This window comes from Diachasmimorpha longicaudata, chromosome 6 (genome assembly GCF_034640455.1).
Source record: "Diachasmimorpha longicaudata isolate KC_UGA_2023 chromosome 6, iyDiaLong2, whole genome shotgun sequence".
NCBI lineage: Eukaryota > Metazoa > Arthropoda > Insecta > Hymenoptera > Braconidae > Diachasmimorpha > Diachasmimorpha longicaudata.
The window spans coordinates 8,868,968-8,892,791 of NC_087230.1; the positions used below are offsets into that span (position 1 = coordinate 8,868,968).

The 23,824-nt window shown below is 39.2% G+C and overlaps 3 protein-coding genes across 16 annotated transcripts in view; 1 reads left to right on the plus strand and 2 right to left on the minus strand.

Moving 5' to 3' along the window:
- LOC135163575 (heterogeneous nuclear ribonucleoprotein 27C) overlaps positions 1-23,824 on the plus strand; it is a 220,735-nt gene that overhangs the window by 10,064 nt on the left and 186,847 nt on the right. For 6 of the 11 annotated variants that reach the window (XR_010299144.1, XR_010299145.1, XR_010299146.1 and 3 more), the window contains exons 1-5: positions 18,127-18,318; positions 19,939-20,146; positions 20,433-20,619; positions 21,304-21,386; positions 22,387-22,777. Coding sequence is in view for 8 of the 11 variants with exons in the window: in XM_064123128.1 (XP_063979198.1) it covers positions 18,281-18,318; positions 19,939-20,146; positions 20,433-20,619; positions 21,304-21,386; positions 22,387-22,777 (907 nt within the window). In the remaining 3 variants the exon portion in view is untranslated. Of the gene's footprint in view, positions 1-18,126; positions 18,319-19,938; positions 20,147-20,432; positions 20,620-21,303; positions 21,387-22,386; positions 22,778-23,824 lie in introns of those variants that run through there. The other 5 variants (XM_064123133.1, XM_064123135.1, XM_064123132.1 and 2 more) reach the window with 3 other exon arrangements.
- LOC135163595 (lysozyme-like) lies at positions 3,683-6,096 on the minus strand. Its single transcript, XM_064123162.1, has 2 exons — positions 5,845-6,096; positions 3,683-4,076 (listed from the first exon to the last, which is right to left on the minus strand). Exons 1-2 carry the CDS (start codon positions 5,986-5,988, stop codon positions 3,756-3,758), a joined length of 465 nt encoding a protein of 154 aa, XP_063979232.1. The 5' UTR covers positions 5,989-6,096; the 3' UTR covers positions 3,683-3,755.
- On the minus strand, positions 6,293-17,687 carry LOC135163565 (chondroitin sulfate synthase 1). 4 transcript variants are annotated; one of them, XM_064123104.1, is made up of 6 exons: positions 17,446-17,687; positions 11,358-12,373; positions 9,557-9,697; positions 9,287-9,455; positions 8,383-8,739; positions 6,293-8,193 (listed from the first exon to the last, which is right to left on the minus strand). In XM_064123104.1, the coding sequence occupies exons 2-6, from the start codon at positions 12,144-12,146 to the stop codon at positions 7,250-7,252; spliced, it is 2,400 nt and encodes a 799-aa protein (XP_063979174.1). In that variant the 5' UTR covers positions 12,147-12,373; positions 17,446-17,687; the 3' UTR covers positions 6,293-7,249. The 4 variants fall into 4 exon arrangements, with proteins under 4 accessions (XP_063979174.1, XP_063979172.1, XP_063979173.1 ...); XM_064123102.1 differs by lacking the exon at positions 17,446-17,687 and adding an exon at positions 14,558-14,738; XM_064123103.1 differs by lacking the exon at positions 17,446-17,687 and adding an exon at positions 14,390-14,738.

Below are 23,824 nucleotides of genomic sequence, written 5' to 3' on the forward strand. Positions count from 1 at the left end.
AAAATCACTTATGATGTGTCGGCTTTAGCGATTCAGACAGGAGGAGTATGCGCAGTATAATGAGGATGAGTGATAATGGGGGGAGAGGGTATAAAAACTATAGCATCTTCCCAGGTGGATAATTATCACACTGTGGTATGTGAAACTGGAGAAACGCTTCCGGCTTAAAGCCACTGAAAACCGTTCGTCTGGAGAGGTACACTGACGTTCAAAAATTTAACGGAAAAATATACAGTTGATTATTTTTCACTCCTCTTTATTTTTAGGCCCGACAACAAGGTCGTTAGGGAGTTACAAAAGAAAGCATCGTAAAAAATTTAATAAGACCGGTAAAGTGAGGATAACACGTAATAATTTCAAGGGGCCTATAATACAGTAATCTCAATTTATGAGAGACTGTTAGTTTCATATTTTAAGTAAAAGTTGGATTGAATTTGTCGGTGAAATTTTACGCAAGCATTTATTTTTGTTCATTACGAAGGGTTCTCTCATCAATAAAAATATTTATTAGGTAATCATCAAATTTAATCATCTTTTAATTGATTTTTTATCTTCATCCATTGGGGACTGAATCAATCGCCATTATACCACAATATTATCAACAAGGAAAGAATATTATAAACAGGTTCTAAGAGCCTGTAAATGCCAGGTTAATTATTCCTGGGTAATTAGTGAAAAATCAGGAAATCTCATGAGGAAAAATTTTGAAGCTTTCGGGGGCACCACATCCAAAAATCTCGCCCAGCTACTAAGAACGATCAATAATTCCAGAAGGCGACAAAATAAATTTCATCTTGATCAATACTCACGATGCTAATAATCCTCTTCCACATTATCAATCAATCCTCTCCCTTTTGAAAGCCAACGTGTAACTCCTCCACATTAGGCCAACCAATTTCGACGCAACACCTCATCTCTGACCTTTCTACTATCTAAAAAAAACTGTCTGCTTCTTCCACCCAAAACGCTCTCCCAGCCGATTCGGGCGAAGAATCAGGTCAAAAAACGAGGGGAATTGTGCATTCTCATCGAAAATTCAAAGTCGAGAGGATATTTCGAAAAAAAAAAAAAAATGGAAAGGTACTGGAGGATGGCTACCCAGAAGGCTTCACTTTCATCGTGAATCCCAGTGAGTGCGACCTTTCGAGAGGTCGAACCAACACCGTCCGCTCGAGTTTCACCGTCCCAGACCCCCGAGGATAATTCCAATAATCTTGATTCCTCTCAATTCCTCCTTTCTTCATTCTGAACTAGATTTTTTAAAATGAAAGTAATAGCTGCATTGAAATTTCATGGTTAGCAGTCGGTAGCGAACCGCTAAAACAGCTCATGTTGAAATTTACGTTTTCTTTAACAGGCTCGTAAAAATTACTGTGGCCATCTGAGAAATCTGTTTAGATAAAAATCTCACTTTCCAAAAAAATCAACAGAAGCTATTTTATCACTTTGCTACTAATTTTAAGAAACGGAATTCGTTTCTTCTTCACCGTGAAAAATTCAGAGCAATAGTGATTCAAGTTTTCATAATTTTCAATTAGCATTATCATCTCATGAGTCGTGGGTTCGAGTCCGTTGTGCGGTCGGGATTGTTCCCCTCGAATTTCACTGTCCCAGATACCGAGAATAATTCAAATAATTTTTAATCCCCCGAAGAGGAACCAATGATACCATCAGCAGTGATTACAGACAATTTGCTGCAGACGACAGTAATCGTCACTTTCTTCTTTATTCACCATTCAAGTGGCATCTTAATAATACCGATGAATCTTCGTGCAATTGAAGTCAAATGATCAATTGAAATTCAGGTATTTCACAACGGGAATGTACATGCCTGAAAATGTTTAGAAAATTTCAATTGATTTCAATCTCCTGCACATACTCATCATCATTCACACGAAATTTGCTTGCTCTCCCTCTTCATCGCGTTTTCCCCTTTTATGTTCATTTTACCATCGAGCTGATCCACGAATGATGACCTGGGCACGCTCTCACGCGGTATTTTTATTTCTTCGTTTCTTATACCCCAACACTTCACTTCCGCCAGTGAAAGGAGGCGAGCATTGCACGCGCGCGATTACTACCTATCCTCTTCATGAAAACGCATAATGTACACACACAAATGATGGGCAAATATGTGTCCAACACCTGCCCGCCAACTGTTGGCGCTGTGTACTCTTTGACGATATTTTTTCTTTTCATTTGCGAGTACGAGGGAATTTATTGCGGCTGTGGAACCTACCGCTGGGTAAACAGTGCCGCAAACGATTTTTTAGAACAAGTGGTGGTTAAATGATACTGCTTTCAGGATTATTACATTTTTCGGGGTTGAGGAACGGCCTTGATCGACGCGACGAGGTTTAATGAGCACCAGTGACGCGTGCCTTATGCAATAGTTGTCACAGGCGCCTACTGGTTATTTATTCTTTTCCAATAACGCCAAGTGGTGGGATAAGCCGACTTCATTTCTGCTATTTAACAGTTAATGGGACCAGAGCGTCCACTTCAAACGCAGATTAATTACTACTGGCACTAGAATAATGAGAAATTATCTCTCCCCAGCTTCAATAATTTTTGTATTAATGATGACAATCTCTTGCTTGTGGAAAAAAAACTCTTGATGTTAAGCTAAATTTTCTCGCGATGTCGGGGCACTTTGAGAAAACCCTTATCTGAGGCTTTTTCTTATCAATCTAAAATTAGAAGCGGGACAAAACAACTAACTCCCTTCTAACGATACTATCAATAGTGGAGACTATAAGACGAATAATCAATTGATAACGAACTTTAAGATAGTTAACTTGGGATCGAAATCGAGATGCCAAAATTTTCATGAGTTTAATTTCCACGCATTCTTCGAAAAGCGATTACCAAGTCGAACTGACTTATCTGACTTCTTCACTTCACCGCTGATTTGAAAGGAAAAAATGGTTAGGTTATTGATGATAGACAAAGACATCACGTAGATGATAGATGTGATACGTGAATGTGAGGAATCAGTGCCAGATTCTTTTCGAGTCGAGGCACGCATTGAGTTTTGTAAGTCTAATGATTGGATTTTCTAAAACTAACGCTTCACCATTGGGTTTGCGTCAATGTTGGATGATATCCAATGATTCCGATTTTTGATTAGACGTTAACCGTTTGTGTTTAGCTCAATTTCTATTGCTTCCAAAAAATATTTGAAGAGAAAAAAAAACGTTGATGAAAGTAAACGTTTTTCTGAAGTGATGGAGAATGATTGAGAAAAGCGCATTTGTTCTGTTATTTATGAACATCCTCCGATGTCCATATGGACAGGTTCCCCGCGGTTCTAGTCTTGCTGCACTTATAGGGAAGTGGATCTTCGTGAGACGATCTTCCCTGCTCGCATGTTCTCTTTCCTAGTTTCTCTGATGAAGATAAAATAACACCGACAGAAAGCAAATGGGCCTGCTGACTTCATAAATTCCAATCTTAGATTTTACGTAGAATTCTGTGAAAAAATGAGCGTGTAAAGTTGTTAAATTTTTATGCCCCATAATCTTCGACTGAAATGCACCGAAAATCAGGGGGAAAAAAAACACACCTCAGTACATACAATGCCTTCGATTTCTCAATTTTTGCAGAACTCCATAACCCAGTTCGAAACACAAAAACAACACATTTTCGCTGAGGGAGATAGTGAGGACAGGAAGCGAGTTGCTTGAGTGTGATAGAACAATTTTTATTGATCACACAGCGTGGAAAACATCGCAATAAACAAGTTAGTGACATCGTTAGATGTAGAGCGAACGCCGGCGTCTTTTACAATTGGCGATATCAGGGAGTGGTTGGTTTTTGCACTTTTTGACCCAGCCCTTCCAATACTTGAACCCCTCAGCGTTACTAATTTTCTGGGCGCAGGCAATATCATCGCTGATATCGTCGTTAAGGAAGTCCTCGCATTTCTGATTACACTGTCCACCTGCTCTTCCGCGTATGCAATATTTATTGTTGAGACTGCTGATTTGCAGAATTCCGAAGGAATAACTGGCGGCTGTTCCGGGCCCTTTCTGTAGATCAGTGTTGAGACCGCTCTCATTGATCATCAAGCAAACCTATGCGAAGGGAAAATTTGGAAAAATAATTGATCGATTATTTACCGTTTAAATGGTACTATTTATCCGCGTATCATCCCGTCGTTGACAATTTCCTTATTTTTTTAGGGAATGCCGAATAAATTTTGTAATTCTTTGTTCAGTTCCGGAATATTCTCACGTCTGGGGAATTTTCCCGGGCCCAAAAGATTCAGAAATGAATTTGGCTGCGATTACTACATTCAAGAGGCTATTTTTCTTCAACCTTTTCTCCGCAGAAAGACTTAATCATTGAAGTATCTTCCAAAATTATCACCTAGCATCATAAAACGTGAGAGATTGATTTATCGTATTCACCTGAGAATTTAATCTCAGTTTGAGATAAAATCTTATGAGGAAATCTCCTGTAAATAATAGTCAGATCAAACTTTCCTCCGAAAATTGTTGTTTTTTTTTACCTAATTGGGGAATCAATCATTGAAATCGTTTACAAAACTCGAAATTCCACGAGTGAAACTCGATGAGTTGATTTATATCGTCCCCTTAAGGAGTATATAATCTTGAGAATGATTGATTTTTATACGACACGTTAAACATTTTTTGCCACCAAATTTGCTCAACTACATGCGGTTTTCTGATATTTCTCTTCAGTCTCTTGTTATCATCACGTTTTCTCAATTACGATAATGGATTTCATAGGGAAAACATTCTTTTCATTCCCGTAATGATTCAATTATGTCGAGGGGACGTGGTTTGGAGGAAAACATCATAAAATATTTTGTGGGAGATTTTTTCCGCCACAAAAAACGTTTGGAATTCCTTTCTAAAACCTCTCACTAATAAGATTATTGTCTGATTGTAAATCTTAATTTGACTGATGAGAATTAATGAGTTTGGAAGAAAGCCGTCATTCGATTTTTCATATTTAATTGAATCTTCAAAGGTCTACCATCATTTTTCTTACAAACCTGTCATTGGAGATAATTTATCTGATTCCGAATTTCGTGAGTAAAATGTAATGAGTTTATGTTTGACATTTACGTTATTCATTAATTAGTTGGGGAGCTTGTAATTTTGGATCAAAATCACTGAAGAATCTTTATTCTGGATAATTAGTTCATCTCTAAAAATTCCACGAGTTTATAATTCTGAATTTCATTACAATAACCTGGTCATTAGTTTCTCATTGTGAAGACCTCACTTATCTGGGAGTAAGTATTTAGAAACAAATGATGAGTACTTTCTCGAAGGAAAACTTTGTATTGATAATTTTTTCTCAAACCTCTCTTTATCGTGCTAATTGAATCACAAAAATTTCAGATACTATTAGTAAAACATAACGACTGTATCGCCTCATTTACACAACCATTATATTATCTTGAGAATTTGGAATTTTAGTTGTTTATATATTCATACAATGAACTACTGTTCACAAATATTTACCAATTAGTTAAAACTAATACGTCAAAACCATTCTATTACACCAATTCATTGTTGAATTGCAAACTGCCTGGATATCCCTCGTTAATTAAAAAATCAGTAATTATGTAAAAAAAAAACATCTACAACTTCTGCACAAATATAAGTTTCATGCAGAAATAAGGGTTTCTCAAGCCTGAAAATTCAGATTATTTTCAATGTGATTCTTCCATCTCGATGATCACAAAGACCATGAAAATGAGGGATGGAATAAACCATTTCCTCACCCCATTTAGGGAGAGAAATCTAGTTTTTTCCGTAAATATGATGGGAACGATACTGTGTATTTTATTAAAAAATAGAAAAATACCCAATTGCTGATGAAGGTCTTGGAAATGCCTGCCTTCTGCAGCTCTTTAACAACCTCACATTTCGACATGAGCTTCCCCTCAGCGAACAGCCCAAAAATAATGAAAAGCGCAGCAGCTGCGACGAAACACCGCAAGCCAGGCATTTTCCTAGATTTCCAGAGTTTCCTCGGTCGTTCAGAAATCACCTCAGGTAATGATAAACTCACTGGCGCTGATCCCCTTGTGATTTTAATTGATAAACGATACACAGTTTTGTACCTACCAACTACACGGAATCGAAGCGATTAATCTTGTCCTTGAGCTTGCTTAACGCAATAGGTTTATTATCTCTGAGTGCCAAGTGTGGGTGAATCTATTTGCATTTGTGACGATGGCAATACGAAAAGCATTGCAGTGGAGTGGGAAACCCCAACCAGTGGGATCTTTCCGCGTCAGTGGAAAAAAATGTTTCTTCTTTATGATTCCAAAAGACTTATATTTGATATTTTAAAAGTAAATTCCTTTGCTACAGAAATTAGCATTTTTCTTATAATATATGAAAGATTGAAGACACATTTGTTAAGCAGAGGAGAAGCAGACCTCGAGCCAAGTCTTGTCAATATTCTTTTATGCATCCAAAATGGCCGATTTGACTAGACGGAGTCGAAATAAATCTTTTTTTCCTCTTCCAATTCACGGATAGAGAAGGCGGAATGATTTAGTTACTGGTAACGAGGCTGGTCGTAGCTACTAGCACGATTGATTAACAGGAGCAGCCTCGTTAACAGCTAATAGATCACTCCTTTAGTGTAGGCACTTTAAATGGGGTAAGTTGTTTAGTAATCGAACGAATGAGATTCATTAAATATTATGGAACTTTCATATGATCCCGGAGAGAAAAAATATTTTATCGGAGCAAAAAAATTGTTGTCTCGAACCTTTCTATGATCTATGGGTCTATGACCTCTAGTCGTTTTATTACAAGATTCTTGCGAAGCAAAGATTTACGGAATAAGCAGTAATTTCAGAAGGTCTCAATAAATATTAGATCGTTCGTCACTAGATAAACGTTTCAGTTAAACAATCCACCCCGAATTGAGGGGAAGGAAAACATGTTACAAACCAATTTTCTGGTTTTCACACAAAATCATAATTTTTTGATAGAATTATTCAATCTCAAGATAACTTCCAGAGATCATGTTTTTCTTCCCCTGTTGCTGTCCTCCTCAATCATAAATTAGTATTCTTCCAATGAAAATTCGGTCACTAAAAATATATCACTGAATCCAATCGTTTCATATTTACACACTATAAAATATTTCTGTTATTCGAGTCTATAAAAAATTGATAGTTCATTAAACTCAGATCACAGTTTCTCCACAATATCATTGGGTTTTCCTCATCTCTTTATAACAAAGTGGCAGTTCAATTACCTTGGGCAGTGAGTCTAGCCCTTCTGCCTCTGGCGAACCTCAGATACTCTGGATTATCATGAATGATTCTGGCTAGTGCCTGGGTGCTGCCGAATATGTCGACCTTGGTGCCTCTGCACATAGATAATTGAATGCCCGATAGTCTCTCGTCACATTCAACATCGTGAAAAACATGAACAAGGTGCTTATCAGGGGCTCTGAAAACATTCAATTTAGACTTGACAGCTTTCTCGAAGAAGTCAACATCTTCCTTCCCCCATCCCGTTATGGACAAGTCAAATCCCCCAATTGTGAGGTAATCCTTCTTATAGAGGGACACTATACCGAAGCCAAATTGTCGCCAGAATCCAGTGAATTCATTAATGAGGAACGGGTCTTGGGTGTTTGAGTTTTCGCGAACTATTGTCGGGTCAAACTGGCTGAAGACAATTGGAAAGTAGACCTGTCTTCCTATCACTGTGTTGAGACGTATCCTTTGAAGGGCGGCAGCCTTCAGGACAATGTCCACATCCACGAAGAACATGAGATCATCATCTCGAGATTGAGAGATCCCTAGATTCAGGGCTTGAGCTCTGGAGAAGTTGCCAGATCCTGAAATCACTTCAATTCTGGCACTTGAGTATTTCCTCCTGATTCGGTCGATCAGCTCTATCGTGCTACCGATGGAATCATCAGTCCTGTGGGGGTAGAGGACCACCACGAGTTCAGTCTTGGCACCAGTCATCAAGCAGATCTCCTCGTAATTCCTCAGGAATCTTTGGAATGCCTGGAATCTACCTGATAGTGCTAGGATGAATCTTATGGACTTGTCTTTGATGGGATCGGTCTCTTTCGCTGAGCTGAAACCCAGGAACTCAGCATTGAAGATACTCTGGGGCTTCTGAGAGCGATGATGATCCATTTCTTCGCAATTCACGACCTCCCGAATCTCTATTCCTGCAATTGCGGGCGGATAATTAAATGACCTATCGTTGACATTTCTATTGATTATGTAATTTAATATGACGTCTAGGGATTTGGTATAAAATAACTTCCGATATTTTATTTCCAAATAATTAATAATTGAGGGAAATGAGGCAAGGTAGGCGTCCAACGTTTAATCCATAATTAATGTGCAGTAATCACCAGTGTAATGCTGATGGACATAAACGTGTCTCCTAACCGGAAGTGTGACCTTTCGTCCCCTGTACTTCCTATAGACTAGAAGAAGATCAAGAATAGTGTCAGCCCCATAAGCATCGACTCTCCTGTACCCATACAACGCAGATCTCTCCTCAACGACACGTCCACGCTGCCTCGAGTAGGCATTAATTGAATCCATAACTTCCCTCGTTATGTCCTCCAGGCCCTCCTTAATATGACTATGAATACGTCGTCTGGGATTTGAGTTGGCAAGACTGTACTCCGAGGTCGATAGAAAATCCCAGGGTACAACTTCTCGACTGGAACGTGGCTTGAAGCCTCGCAAGCCCGCCGGAACTCCTGTCAATCAAATCAATGAATTTCAATTATTGAAATGAGTTGAATGAGAATAGTACAGTCAGAACAGTTGAATGAGAATAGAACGTGAGTGACTCAGGGAGGGGGTGTATCTGTAAATGTCAAATTATCCGTGACAGCATTGCGTAAGACATAATGAATAACTTTTGATTGATTTGTCTGGCAGTGCGTGTCCCTCTGTACGATTTTCTCGTCATGTTTCTTTATCACTGTCGAGCAATTTGCGACTAGCCAATTGTGTCAAATGGCCGTGGTAATATGAATCGTTAAAGCATAGATGAATAGAAATTTTTCTATTACGAAGGGACTAGGTTGTAATCGCTGATGACTAGGATTTTTTTAGAAGACTTTTCCGTATCATTTTTATTGTTATTTTTTGGGAGGAGTAGAGACGAAAATTATTTTTCTGGGTAAAAATGAATTGAATGATAAATTAATTGGTTATTATTTTCCCCACGAATTCAAAATCAATCGAAGTAGATTGACAATTATGAAAATGAAATGATCACGAAATTTAAAAAAAGTTTACCAAGCATTTCAATATCGCGAATCACATTGCTGAGATGATTTGATCCTGATAATTGTCGGTGGAAATCTCTAGTACTCATTCCCAACTGCTCAATCATCACAGTGATGTCCCGATATAGCTTGACACGTTCCTGCTTCAAGTCCTGGATTCTCAGACCCTGCAATATAAACTTCAATTCAAACTCATCTGGTGTTATACAGAGGAAACATAAAACCGGGATGGAGTAGGTGTTGTAACCGTGGGATTATGGATTTATATGTTTTTACTCACCCTCATGTAGTTGTGGAGGCGGTACATGTGCGGTGGGCTTTTAACCGGATGCAGGGTAATTGCCCGGTGGACTTCTCTTTTCTTGAGATTACCCGTGAATGCCTGATCACCGCTGCTGTTGTGATAGAGGATCGATTGCATCTGAAATAATTATTAGAACCGAGTTATCAGAATTGTTGCATTACTTCCAAATTTAGTTATCGGGATGCTGATGTCAGTGGCGAAGCGAAATAGAAAAATTTTCCTGAAGAAGTTACGACGTAGCCAGCACTAGTGGATTTGCTAATCTGTGGAATCAGATAATTCAAGAGTTAGCGCCAGTTTATCAATCCACCGTCGAGTCCAATCACCACCTCACTCATTAGCAAATCCAATTAACGATTTTCTATCTACCGTCACAGCCTTTTAGCATCTCGTAGTGAGAAAGCTTGCGATGAACCTCCAACGTTTCCCTGTTATTTTCCTTTTCTACCTAACGACCAACATCCTCATTGACAATCCAGAGTATAGAATTACCTGTTCCGTTCAATTGAATCATTACATCTTGACCAAGTGACCATTCGCCTGAGCGTAAAGCCCAAGAAGCCTTTGAACATCCCTGGACCATTGACCTCTTGTTTTCTTTTAAACAAATAAACTTCTGCGAATTCATTAGTAAACTCTGGAGTTGGGAATGACTCATCGGGCCCCTTACGAGTTGTCTCTGCAAACACTCTCGCATACATCCGCAAGTCTGAAGGACAACCTCGAACCAAAGGCGAAGGCCAATCCGAGAAAAAATTTCATTAAATTTCTATTGGAAGTCCATAACAACTCTCATAACGACGTACGAATCCTATTGGAGATAACTCCGTTTTGCTCGATCTGCAGAGGTAGCTTTGGAGCAACAATTTTTTGCAACCATAAATTTTTTTTTCTCCAAGCGAACACAATCTAAAAATCATCAATCAAATTCTGAGAGAATAATTCATCAGTCTCACGAAAAAAAAAATCCCATCATGAGTTCTCAAGGTGTCGCCTCTATCATCGCTTGACTTATAATCCAAATCAAGCGAGACCGACAACGCAACCAAAAGAAATCAAAACCCATGAGAAAGACGACGTACCACAAACCGGTTGATGACAAAGGGAATGCATACATAACCACAGGTTTCTCCCCACACGACATCTGGCGATAATAATAACCTCAGAAAATTAGAATGTCAACGTTCAGCATCAGTCACCATCACCAATTAGGTAATTACTGAGACGAGAAATTCTGGAGGGACTGATACAGTGGTGCCTACCAACTATTCTAAGAGCCGCAGTCATAAAACCTTTAAGAAGAAATATAATGGAACAAGTCATTGGCATTAATGTTGGTGCTCTCTATTTTTTTCTGATTGTTATGATCTCCATAATTGGAGAGGCTTTTTACGAATTTTAAAATTATCTGTTTGATAGCTGATAAATCATATCAATTTCTATGATTCACTCTCGATTAAGGGGTAATCCTCATCATAGATGAGTTCCTAGATTTTTCTGTATAATTATATTTCTCACGCAAAACTGTATCGAATTCAACTCACGAAAGGAATGAAGGTTACGACTTGTAATGAAATTCTAAGAACAATCTAATGCTAAGACGTAATCCTCATATCCACATATTCATACAAAATAATTGTATTGTTGCTGCAACAAAAGCCGTCAAGGTTTGGATGGACAAAAAGAACCAGAAGACCATAGAATTGAAAGACCCATTATCAATTGAACCAGATGAAAGACCCAACAAGAACAGCCAAAATACTGGAAAAAATTTCACCTCATAGTTCCACGTGCAGGGTATCCCAGCATGTTTCCTGACGCAGCGTCCAAGCTCAACATCCTCATGACTGGTATAAAGATTCCTGAGACACTCCTTGATATGCGGAACAATTCTCGCGAGCGTCTCCCTGGAGAGTATGACCCCGGGTCCACCCATGCAAAAGTTCTCATCATACTCCAGCGACAGCAGTCCAAACTCTTTGGAATTTCCCCTCCCCGCCTGGCCAATATACATCGGTCTCCTGGAGTCCACCGACCTCAACAGTCTCTCCAGCCTATCACTCCTCACATACACATCATCGTCGGCCCTCAAGAACCATTCAAACTTGTCCCCGAAGTGATTCCACATGTACTGCAGCATGAGAAAGGACTTCTTCTGCGGTGGATATCCATCATCGACAGTGGGAAGTGGCACCAGCGGCAGATCCGGAGTGTTGTCCGGTAGTGTTGAAAAACCAGAAGAGAAAAATGCAATTTTTCCAGGCACCGTTTTGCCCCACGTCTCCCAAACAGCCTTGGCCCTTGTTCCCAGGTACTTGTTGGCTGTCATGACTCCCACGAAAACGAGATTCTTCCCCGAGATGTTTACCTCGAGATTGGGAATCGTTGCTGGTGGTCTTCCCCTGGATGAGGCCCTCACTCCTGATGTTGGGGTCATCGGATTGCTCGTTATACCCCGGTAATTCATCATTATAAAGCCGAGGAGAAAACCGACTGTGAGGCCGACAATGGCACTACCCAAGCCACGTCGTCTACGCATCACTGAATTATCCGTCACCTTGCACATTTGCACACTTCCTGGATCTCCTCATCCTCAATCCTCTGTGTTCCATCAATGCTACCAATGCACTTCTTTCTGCTGGTAGTCATCAGACCCTTGTCTCCGCCCATTTTCTACGAAACACATGGATCATTTTTCATGGGGATGAATGAGCCTCTTTGCATCTTCAAATGGGGAACAAAGGGACTTCTATTCTTTCTCCGATCAAGATGCTGCGACCTCACAATGGCTATCTGCAAGAATTTAATCGAGAGAATGGTGAGCTTTTTTCATAACGGATAATTGAATGGGATTTTTTTATGGGCCATTCCCTTGGGGAGATATTGACATTTACGCGCTGCTGCGATACTTCTTCCTTAGGTGAAAGGGGAATTGTTTATTTGATCGATGATAGTGGCGTCTTTTTTTCGGTATCGGAGTTATTTCTGATGTCAAGTCTGGCGGAGGTTCCCGGAGTTTACTGATAAAGGGACCCTTTTCGAGGCGATATCGGAGGAATATAAAAGAACTTATAGTTTCACCAGCTGGATAAATTTCGTCGGTAAAAAATCCAAATGTGATAGGAAAGACAGGGAGATCATGAATATTGAAACAAATATTCATTTTCACTTGAAAGTTGATAATTTTTTTATCCCCGAATCCAACTACAAGTTACTACGACAATAAATTTTTCATTGCCATTGCTCTGAAGATCTTTCGATCAATAGAATATTTTTACTCGCCGAATATGTTTCCGCAGTTATGATTGCATTATCATGGTCAAATGGAATTGAGGTCACCGTGGATTAGTCTCGTTTTTCAAGGACGTTACCTCTATTTTAATTGAATTCAACCGGAAACACCTCATAAATGTTATTTCGCGTATTTTGCGTACCGAGGTTTCGCATAGAGTCAATGAGGTGCAAATGCCAGTCGTTTGGGCTCTCCTTAATGTTCCAGAACCGAAGGGGAGGGAGGAGGGCACCGTTAACAGTCGTTCTCGGTGGATTAACCTCTTACGGTTCTTTTTTGCATGGAGTTAGCGGAATCCTTCATGACGTATCGAATATTAGTGAAGGAGAGATGTAATCGGGATAGTGGATAGGGGGCAATACGGTTTTGCTATAATTCTTCCTCGTCTCTCGCGGCCCTCCGGTTGATGGTGGGTGAATATGTAGGAAGTACCCTTTATGTTTATGCATAGCCCAATTGTTTTTTCATGCCTACACTCGCACGGCTCTTCGTATTTCCGTTCACATGACTCTTGATTTTCCCTTGCGTTAATGCCATGACTTTACGATATCCCAATGGGAAGGGGGAGGGGTGGGGGACCAGCACCCCAAAGGCCAGTGAACTTTAGGTCTTTAAATGACCCGAAAATCGGGGGAGGAGAGGTGATAAGATGAGGGCTTGATGAGTGTGATGTAACGCAAAGTTTGTAACTGATAACGAGCCCCCATAAAACGATAAATTAACGAGGAGAAATTTTTTATAAAAATTTTAGTCCAAGTGCTGGAAAAAATATCAATTTCTCTGTTATCAAAAAATTTAATGTTCAGGATAATTCTCGTTTAATCAGGAAAAATTTTTAGGGCACTGGGAGGGCTCTGTGTGGGTAGGTGGGAGCCCCGGGTTCGAATTCCGTTCGGACGAGGCGGAATTTTTTCCCTCTAATTCTGTCAAATTTCCCACATTGACATTTTGCTCTGGAATTGTGGGATAAAGACTTAATTTTTATTGAGTACTTCTCCCCGTGCGCCGACACTCAATTTCGCGCTAAAAAACGAGGTATCTGGGACTTCAAACGGTTTCCGCGAATAATTCACGAGAAGAGAATGTAATTTTTTCGGAAATGTAATTTAAACAACGGTGACTGCTCGTGTACTCCATAATGACTGGAAGTATCCATATCCTGGCTTGTCAAATGCATTTGAATATTTGAAACAGGGAGACTTTTTCCGGTTTAAGGACGTGCAGCCCATGGAAAATGCTCATTCGCCCGAATCAATTTAATATCTGAAGAATTAATGGGGCATGAAATATCAGTAGATTTCAAATCAGAATCTAACTCAGTCTGGCTTTAAGGGGGTAACATGAATCCACGATTTTTTTCAGAGTTTTTGAACTATCGATAATTTTGGTAAAAACCACACTGTTAATTATTCCCAGGCAAATTTAACAGTCATGCACTTGCAGAATATTTATCCGGTTCTCCTGCTGACACAATTCTCCGATATGATTTAATGTTAATTCATGAATTGGGTAAGCACCTTGTTCAAACGCGATATGGAAAACCGGTGTGAATTTTTTTACAGTCAATGATAAGTGGAGTTTTCACTGGAATTGAACTTGACGTGGCACTGGTTCACGGTCAAATGAATAGGATGAACATGAAGAACGATCCTTGGTCGGTCCTCTTTTCACTTCCTTCTTCTTACTTATTGTTATTCCACTTTGGAAGTTAAAATCCCTCGAATGGAGGCTTTTCTCTGGCTCTGTCTCTGTTGGTGCGTTGATGGTCCTCCTCTGGGTGCGCGTGGGATCGTCAGAGAGAAGTAAGTCCGGTGCTGCGTGTCGGATGGCACAGTCACAACTAAACGGGAGTGCCGTGACGAGAGAGCGTGGATACTCCAACTGGCCTCATCGTCTCTTACCACAACTCTCTTGGCTCATACCCCGCTCCCTCATCTGCCTTCTTTTTAACACTCTTCGATACAAGTATGATGTAATACCCGGGTTAAATCCCATTGGGATGGAACGGTAAATCCATGGACACTCGCCAGATGCTGGCTGGATCATTGTCCCGTGAAATTTCACTTTGATCTCTTGATTCTACTCGTTTGGTTGCACATTTTCGCAGAGTCGATTTACCGGGACAATGACCAAGGTCGCGAACTCTACATCCGGATTCAGAGGTTTTCGGGGCCATGTGGAAGATGGGTAAACGTTATGGGGAGTTTGGGAAGCAATCGTATAAATTTTAGTTGATCCTGAACGCTTGCAAAATGATTTTTCAAGAGAACAAAGTTCGGGGAAGAAATAATATATATTTTCCCCAGCTCCAGCTCTTCAGGAATCGAAGAAAAGATCAATCAATTGATCGGGGTTGACTTTATTCATCAGATTTTGTCCCAAATAAATTTTTGAATTTATCGATTCCGTCAATTAATGAAAAAATTGAACTTCTCTTCCAGACGTATCTTTTGATATGCACAAAGTACTGAGACAATTCATCTGCTCCAGATATATCACATGATTTTCACGCTTCTGTTATTCGAGCTCGTGTCGTTGGCAAATCGAGAATTTCCGTAGAAATGCCAATGATTCTGATCATACCATACTAATCATACGCCGCATGCAGACTGGATCACGTCCCTGCCGACGTTGTACTGTAATTTGTCGATCCATTGAGCGTAACCCACCACCGGAGAGCAAATAGAAATAATATTGACCATTTCTGCCACGTCCAGCCTATTTCCCTCATCTTCTAAAGAAACATTTAGCCACCGATAGCCGCATGCAAAAATAATCCAACACAGTTGCCAAGATACAACATTTCGTTTCCCTGTTTCTCCATAGAAACATGTGGTCCAAGAAAAATTCTAAGAAAAGAGAATCCACCCCAGTCTGAACATTTGGCTCCTACGTTACGGAGTACCCGAAGAGTGAACGATACTCGTTTTCTTTTCAGTCGAACGTTGAATATCCCGATGGGCGGCGAAATTGAAAGGAAAGTATTGGACATTAGTTGTTTTAAGGGCCCAGGACTAGACGTTTAAATATCTGAGCCTGAGCAGACGAGGGCATTTTTCTAGACTCTATCTTTTTTTTGCGGCTCCTCGGAGCGTTCTTGATGATAGGGGCACGTTTAACTTGTTGCCAGCGGAGGAAAAAGAATAAAACCGATGAATCGATTAACTCTATCGTTCAGTTGAGATCATTCCTGGAATCGGTGGCTATTCTCTTCAGCCTCAGTTTTTTTTTCTGCTTCATTTTTTAACTGGTTCTTCTACGATACGATTGTTCGTCGAATATTTTCACGATATTAAGCTGCACGTGGATCAACGCAGAAAGAATTAATTTAAAATTTGATTGGAATAGGCAGTACTGAAATTTAATTGTTTACTTAATTTTAGGCCAATGGAGCCAGTCATTCCTGTTGTCTTTTATTTATTTTATTCTCAATATATTTATATATTTTTATTTATACAAAATTTTCATATAAAATTATCACTCATGTGGCTCCTGTGGATTTTTGTATTGATTCTGCTACCGAACTTGTTCTTATAGTTTTATATCTACAATGTGATCTTGGTGTATCTACTGACGATCTTTATTGACTCTTCTGAAATTATCTCTGTCATCTGAAGTCTCAGACTCAAAGGGGCGCCCAGTGCACCACTGTCGTTCTCTTTCACGCAGGTAGAGATCCGCTGCAGGGAGATGTGAGACTACTTCCCCTCAAATATTCAGCAGGGAAATTTACAGGGGGAATTACTCGTTCTCATCCCCCCAAAGTTTCATTTATTCATGCAGCCTCAGACAACTGCACGTATCCCCTGTATCGATCCTTCTGCATCAGGTTTTCAACATAAAATCAATTCTTCCTTCTCCATGTTTACACCTGAAGTTTGAGTTTTTATTATCGTCGAGGCTTCCCACGTGCCTTGGAAACCGCAAACCATCTCCCTGATAGATTTCTATCACGTACTTGCACATATTCTTGGTATACAGCTTACATTTTATTGTATAAGAGAACATGTACTCCTTGGGCACGTGGAAAACTACAGGTTTATGGGTTTACGAGCTGATGCCGTTTCAAAATGTTTGCGTTGATGGAGTTACAGTTGCTCGATGATGCTCGCTTATGGTTATGCATTAAATAATTTAATGGAAAATGATTCGTCTATAATTTCTATCAAACTTTTATCAGAATCCTGGTGAACAATTATGGTTTTAGCAATTCTCAGCAGCACACCATTGTTTCAACATTTTTTTCTTTATTAAAAAATCAAATTGGGTGGATTTTTGCTGCTGCGAGTCTTTGAAAAATTAATACAAGTAAAATGGAACTGGTTTTTTTAACGAGAGGACTAGATTGTTCTATGATTATTATTTATGCGTGCCTACAATTGTAATTGCGAAATAGGTTGAGAGGCACTGGGGACTGACCGAGTGCGTCCAACAGGGATTGGAGCAGACTATAACCTGAATCCATATATTTCTAAGGAGATAATTAGCATATTCTTCATACGAGACTAATAAATGTATTCTTCTATATTCGCGGGGTAAAAAAGTGCGAATAAATGTATAAATAAATATTCACCTGTGATAATTGGAAATCACCGAATTATCGTGACTAGTTCAGTTCGCCATCGGTGGAAGCACTTGCCCCCTGAGAATTTTTGGAGATGAATAAATTGAGATGAGGTTCTGATGGAAGTGATTCTTGGAATTCCAACAATGTTCCTGTTGCCGCTGGATTTTGAATGACGCCACGTGATGAAAATGCAAGATGGCAGGGTTTTGCCGCCGTGACGGTCGATCATTGAACCCAGTGTGACAATATTAGTCAAATCACTAGCTGTAAAAAAAATATTTTATCGCATTTTCCCGGAGAATTATCCAGTTTTTCACCGAGAGAATTAATTCCCCTAATATTTTCCATAATTTTCAAAAATATTGTCTCTACAGCAATGCTGTATCGATTCGGTCGTTGTCTGAACGAGAAATAAATTATTTATTCTGTTTTTTCAAGTCATGACAGCCCTATAAACGTAACATATATTTGTTAAATAAATTTAAATCGTCATTTTGATAAATTTTGGTTCCCCAATTGATAGCAATAAATCAGTTCTTACGATTTTTAAAGAATAAATGTACCCCAGGGTTCCTCCATGAAATGTCCGCCCCTGTTGTGCGCGCGCAACATCTGATTTGACTTCGGCAGTCGAGAAATGCGTGAACTGAGCACGGGAAGTGACGCGCATAGCATCGGTTACGTTTACATTCCCCGGCTATAACCCGAAGTCGCTCGAGTTTCATCGTTGGTTGTTTCATTTGTGGGAAGCCATTACCCTCGTCCGCGCTAAAGCATCGTGCCATATTCCACACGCGCCCGCTAAAGTAACAACAATTCACGTAGTTATAAGTGAAATATTATGAGAGTGAAAGTCGAAATGGACGACGACGAAAAGGGGTGAGTGTTTGGCATACAAATAATGATTGAAAATGGTGGTTAACCAGTGGTAAAATAGCATCAGCAATTTTTTTTTCCTCTCGCTCAATCGTCATCGTGGTACATGGGTTTGCAATACTGCTCTAAGGCATGGGGTGGAGGTGAGGGGCAATGATGGAGGCTTGAAATGTCGCTTGGGTTTTTATGCGGTGGAATTTGCTCGAATAAATGCGACGAAAAATGTTTTTCCACCTTCAACTCCGCAGATGCGTAACATTTACATCAATGGCGGACGTTTGTTTGTGCCCCTTTCGCACGAAATTCGAGACGGAGCAACCGGGATTTTTTTTTGCTCCTCGACGAAGCGTGCTTTTTTTTCACACAATCCCAGAACAGTTCAACGCCGGCTCACGCACGGCTAATAGTCTGGTATTTTATGGAAAAAAATTCACTTTAGTTTTTATGCCCCAATATATTTTCATTTTCCATTGGAGAATTCTTGTGTTTGGAAATTTTTTTTTTAAAGAACGGTGAAAGTGTAGCATTGTGCCGGCAGTCGCTGTTGGCTTTCCATCCTCAGCTTCATCCCCTCTCACCCCTGATGCTTCTTATGGAAACGCTTTGAGAAATAGTGAGAACAGTCGGGATTTAGGACAATTTATTTTTATTCGACAAATTACTTTCTTTATAGTTTTGTCTACAGAATTCTTTGAACTCTGGTATCGACAAGTAGGTTCTGGTCTGAACTGAGGTTACCCCCAGTAAATTCCGATGATCGATGATTTTTGGATTGTCATACGCCAGCGTGACTGACGTTCACTTTCTCTGATATTAATTTTAGATAATTTTTTTATGCCTTTGTCGCTTTGATGAAGGCGATACGAACTTTATCTTATTCGTAGGATCAGTGATTAAATATTGGAAATAATCGGGGTAGGCGACTCCGGCACGAGGCTGAATGACAATTATTCTGAGGGTGCGGCAAAATGACTGCTTTTAAAAATTTTCCAAATGTTTATGAGTCATTAATTTTATAAAGCCATAATTAGTTCTGCAGAAGTAACCGTTGTACTCCCTCCACCTGTCCGGAGGAAAACATTCTGGAATGATCAGAATTTTTTTTTAATCATCAATAGCACCAGACTGAATGATGCGATTAAAAAAATGAGGCGTAGTTTTAAAGCCTAAGAAAAACCCTTAAAAATAAAGAAAAAATCCCAACTTTACTCTATCGATCTCCAGTTATTGATGATTGAAATATGCCTTGAAGAGATTACTCTGGGTAAACGATCGCGAGAATGAACGGTTCATGAATCGATAGATCAATTAATGATGGAAATTGATAAATCCTATAGTGTCAATGAACAATCATGTAATGTACTGCCGTTGCAGAAGTTTTTCTTCGCCGCGAGTCCCTTCGTTTATTACGATGACTCATCTTCCGACTGATGTATCATCGTATTTTGTTCGATAAATTTCGATCCGATAATTCTCCCGTATAATATTTGTGGCGTCTTGAAATAGACTGAAAATCCATCAGTTTATCGCGCCTCTCAATATTTATCACTCCTTAATACTGGGGAGTAGAGTCGTAAGGCTGTTCAACCAACGCTTATGACACTGTTATTCACTGATTTACAGAAAATTATTTGTTGGCGGCTTATCCTGGGAGACAACGCAAGAAAATTTACAGCGTTACTTCAGCCGTTATGGCGAAGTTATTGACTGTGTCGTGATGAAGAACTCTGAGTCTGGACGAAGCCGCGGATTCGGCTTTGTTACGTTCAGTGATCCAGCTAATGTGGGACTTGTTCTTCAGAACGGACCACATCAATTAGACGGTCGCACGGTAAGAATGATGAAATTTATTTAGATCGTGATGAAATTTTCATCACATTTTTATGTATTCTGAATTAATCTCCAGAACAATCCTCGCAGGAAAATGAAGAGTATTTTATTACAACCAGATTAGACGAACGATAGTAGTAATTTTTAATGAGAGTTGGCGGGATTTAAGGACATTCAAGTGGGGACTTTGGAATTTTTGCGTGCTACAATTTTTTAGAAACATTCTAATGCTCATCCTTTTCCTCCATAAAAAAATCCGCAATTAATTAAATATTTTGATCCATTAGATTGATCCCAAACCATGCAATCCACGCACCCTGCAGAAGCCAAAACGCAGCGGTGGCTTTCCAAAAGTCTTTCTCGGTGGCCTGCCCAGCAACGTAACCGAGACTGACCTTCGACAATTTTTCGCCCGCTTCGGCAAGGTCATGGAAGTTGTTATAATGTACGACCAGGAGAAAAAGAAATCCAGAGGTGAGAGCAATCCCCCCCCCACTACCACAATTTTTGTTTACATCATCACATTTTCTCCTTTATGCATAAATTAAATTAGTAAACTTCAACTTAAAATTAAGCTCTATTAAGAAGTGCTAAATTTAAAGTTACTCTAGTACCACATGTTTTTTTTTTTAAATAAAATAATTGTTTCGGTGAATACGTTACATTACGTTACACTTGTTATCCAATTATGTGGAATTTACTCTAAGTATCTCTGTTAAGTGTAACTTAAGGCTGTGCTACTGTAAGGTGTACCACAAATAGCTTAAGTTGACTAAGCTACCTTTTAAGGCACTCGGAGAACCGCCATTATTTTTCTAATATCACTCAACTTACAAGACTGCTCCATTTATCAATATAATCAACCCACTTACATACTTGTCAACTCGACCGAATTACAACAGGTGAAATAACACGTTCTCACTAATTTGCTAATCGATTTATCTGAAATATTCGACATTTCCACTCATCAATTGATATGCAAAAAAAAATTATTATTTCACGTAACGTATGTGACGTATGCGAGTACATTGAGCCTCGATAAATAATAACTACAAAGAGAATGAGTTAAATAAATTAAATAATGCATACATGGAGAAAAATGTACCAAAAATGGTTCATTTTCTTGCTAAAAAAAATTGTGTCACGTTTGGACAACAGGATTTGGATTTCTCAGCTTCGAAGATGAAGACGCTGTGGACCGATGTGTATCAGAGCATTTCGTCAATCTTGCAGGCAAACAGGTACAGTATTATCCTCAAAAGAAAACCACACTTTACCAGAAAAACATATTCGTTGTTATAGTTAGTAGATAATCGTTATTTATAAAAACAAAAAAAAATGAAAATCCAATCATTTTTACCTCATTTTCCCAGTGCAAATAGCCTATAAATAAATCGATAATTATCGTAGTAAAATTAGCATACAGTATTAAGTCTAGTGTAATGAAGAGAAATTATACATCTTGTTATATTAACCGTGCACATTAGATTAGAAGGGCGATATCAGCGATTTCCAATATAAGTGAACAGCCTTGACAGGTTTGAGGATATTCAAGTGGGACTTTAGATTTTTCTTTTCATGCTGCATACGGCAAATTTCATTTCATTTGATGCGTTAAATCATTTGTTAAATTGGTACTGTATAGTTATGAAAAATTGAAATTCCATGGTGGACAGTTTAGCCGTAAGTTTCAGGAAAGTGAACGTGGATTCGATTCAAGGCAAGAAATGAAATTTCAGACTTCACTGAAGATTCAATGGAATTACAAGTGCTTAAGTAGCAAACATATAAATGGACAGTAGCAATAGGTTAATGATGAAATAGTTAATTGTAGTAATGAAGTGGTTGAGCCGAAACCTAACAATTATCATTAATTTTTTCATCACATTTATGAATTGTAAGTCGATAGGAAATTTCAATGTTTCAGCAGTTTTTTTACGTGGTAGTTTTCTTAAGATTTCAATTTTTGGGATTTTTTTATTTATATTGACAAAAAAATTTTTTTAATAGAATTAATAATGACACAGTGTCAAATCAACATACAAGCCAAGAATTTGAATTAAAATTAGGTTGTTGTGTAATGTTTTTCATGCGACTGTCATATCTAATTCATTTAAATATCACAAAAATAAACGTAAACAAATTGAAACTTGAATATTCTCAACGATAGAAACCATAAAACCATACTGTTTATAGTCAGTGGATTTCTCATGCCTCGACCTCCAAATCTCTTGATTTCAGGTTGAGATAAAGCGTGCTGAACCACGTGACTCGTCCAGCAAGATGAATGACAGTCATCAAGGTCAGTGGGGTCCACCACAGCAGGGTGGACCACCGATGGGCATGGCTGGTAATATGGGCCCGATGGGTGGACCAAATGGTCAGATGGGTGGACCAATGATGGGTGGACCAATGGGACCACCTGGAAATATGATGCAACAATACCAGGGATGGGGTACCAGTCCTCAGACTGGTGGTTATGCTGGATACAGCGCTCAATACAACGCTCAAGGCTGGGGTGCACCACCTGGGCCACCTCAGCAGCAGCAGATCCCTCCACCACCACCTCATCAGTGGGGCAATAACTACAGCGTTCAACCAGCAGCTGCTACTCAGGGATACGGGAGCTATGGTGAGTCCTTGTGGCGACAAAATTAATCGATAAAATCATTGAGATTTATGTTGTTTTTTCGCGTTCATCATCCATTCTGATAAACTTTCGCGACAGAGGCAGTTGATCCAGCCGATGATCTATTGTCAATCGACTGCTTTTACCTCATGAAAATATTTCTCTGGATTAAATTTATGTTATTTTTTTTTGCTGGTTTTTGTGCTTTCGAGAAACATTTTCGTGGGTGAATTCAACGGAGGGAGAGAGCGTGAGAGAGGAGGGGGGAAAACTTTAGATTTGTTTTTCTTCAGATGGGAATAATTTGTTTGATTAACTTCATCATTGATGTAGATCCTCCAACTCCTTCCTTTTCGATTGCCTCCGTCGCAATGAAAGAATTTAAAATTGTATTTTTTAAATAAGGGTTTTCTCAACGTTAAAAATTAAGACGACATTATTCCCGATCCTATCCAACTTTCCATCCCGCTTGGACAGGTTTAGTGGTATGACATTGACAAAGGAAGGGAAACCGATAATTATAGAATAAAGAGTTTATTTCGATTCTGAGTATTTTTGGAAGGTGATGGGCCTCCGGTTGGTCCGTCAATCTTTCATGTGACAAATAGGAAAGAAAATACAGTAGGATGACTTTTATTTTGTCAGTGTAATGTCAAGTTTGAAGGCGTCAGGTTCTCCCGGATGAGTTTTCTTTCAGTGTCCCAGACACAATTGTCACGTCTTTCAAATAACCTCGATGAAAAATTGTCTCACGATCTCTCTCTGCCGGTGCGATCGACTTGCTGTGATTTCTCACTCAAACTCGTTCCTCCATACTGATACACTGTTAGAAAAGAGATGATATTTCGGAGGAAATGGGAGTTCTTAACGCATTTTATTTTCCATTCAAGACATGAATATTCAGTACCAAAATACACTGAATTCTCTATAATTCGATCAATTTTTATGGAACAACTGAACTTATATTCAAGTTTACATTGATGTTCTCATAAAATTGTGAATTTTAAGTATCAAAATTTGTCAAAATTCAATTGCATCACTGAGAGTTTC

Excerpts from the sequence above, each read along its gene's own strand:
- LOC135163595 (XM_064123162.1), bottom strand. The coding sequence starts at position 5,988 with ATGCCTGGCTTGCGGTGTTTCGTCGCAGCTGCTGCGCTTTTCATTATT. Across the intron at positions 4,077-5,844 it reads AGACCTTCATCAGCAATTGG|GTTTGCTTGATGATCAATGA; the intron begins GTATTTTTCTAT and ends CCCTTCGCATAG.
- LOC135163565 (XM_064123104.1), bottom strand. The coding sequence starts at position 12,146 with ATGTGCAAGGTGACGGATAATTCAGTGATGCGTAGACGACGTGGCTTG. Across the intron at positions 9,698-11,357 it reads CCTGCACGTGGAACTATGAG|ATGCAATCGATCCTCTATCA; the intron begins GTGAAATTTTTT and ends TAATTATTTCAG. Across the intron at positions 8,740-9,286 it reads TCGCGATATTGAAATGCTTG|GAGTTCCGGCGGGCTTGCGA; the intron begins GTAAACTTTTTT and ends TTTGATTGACAG.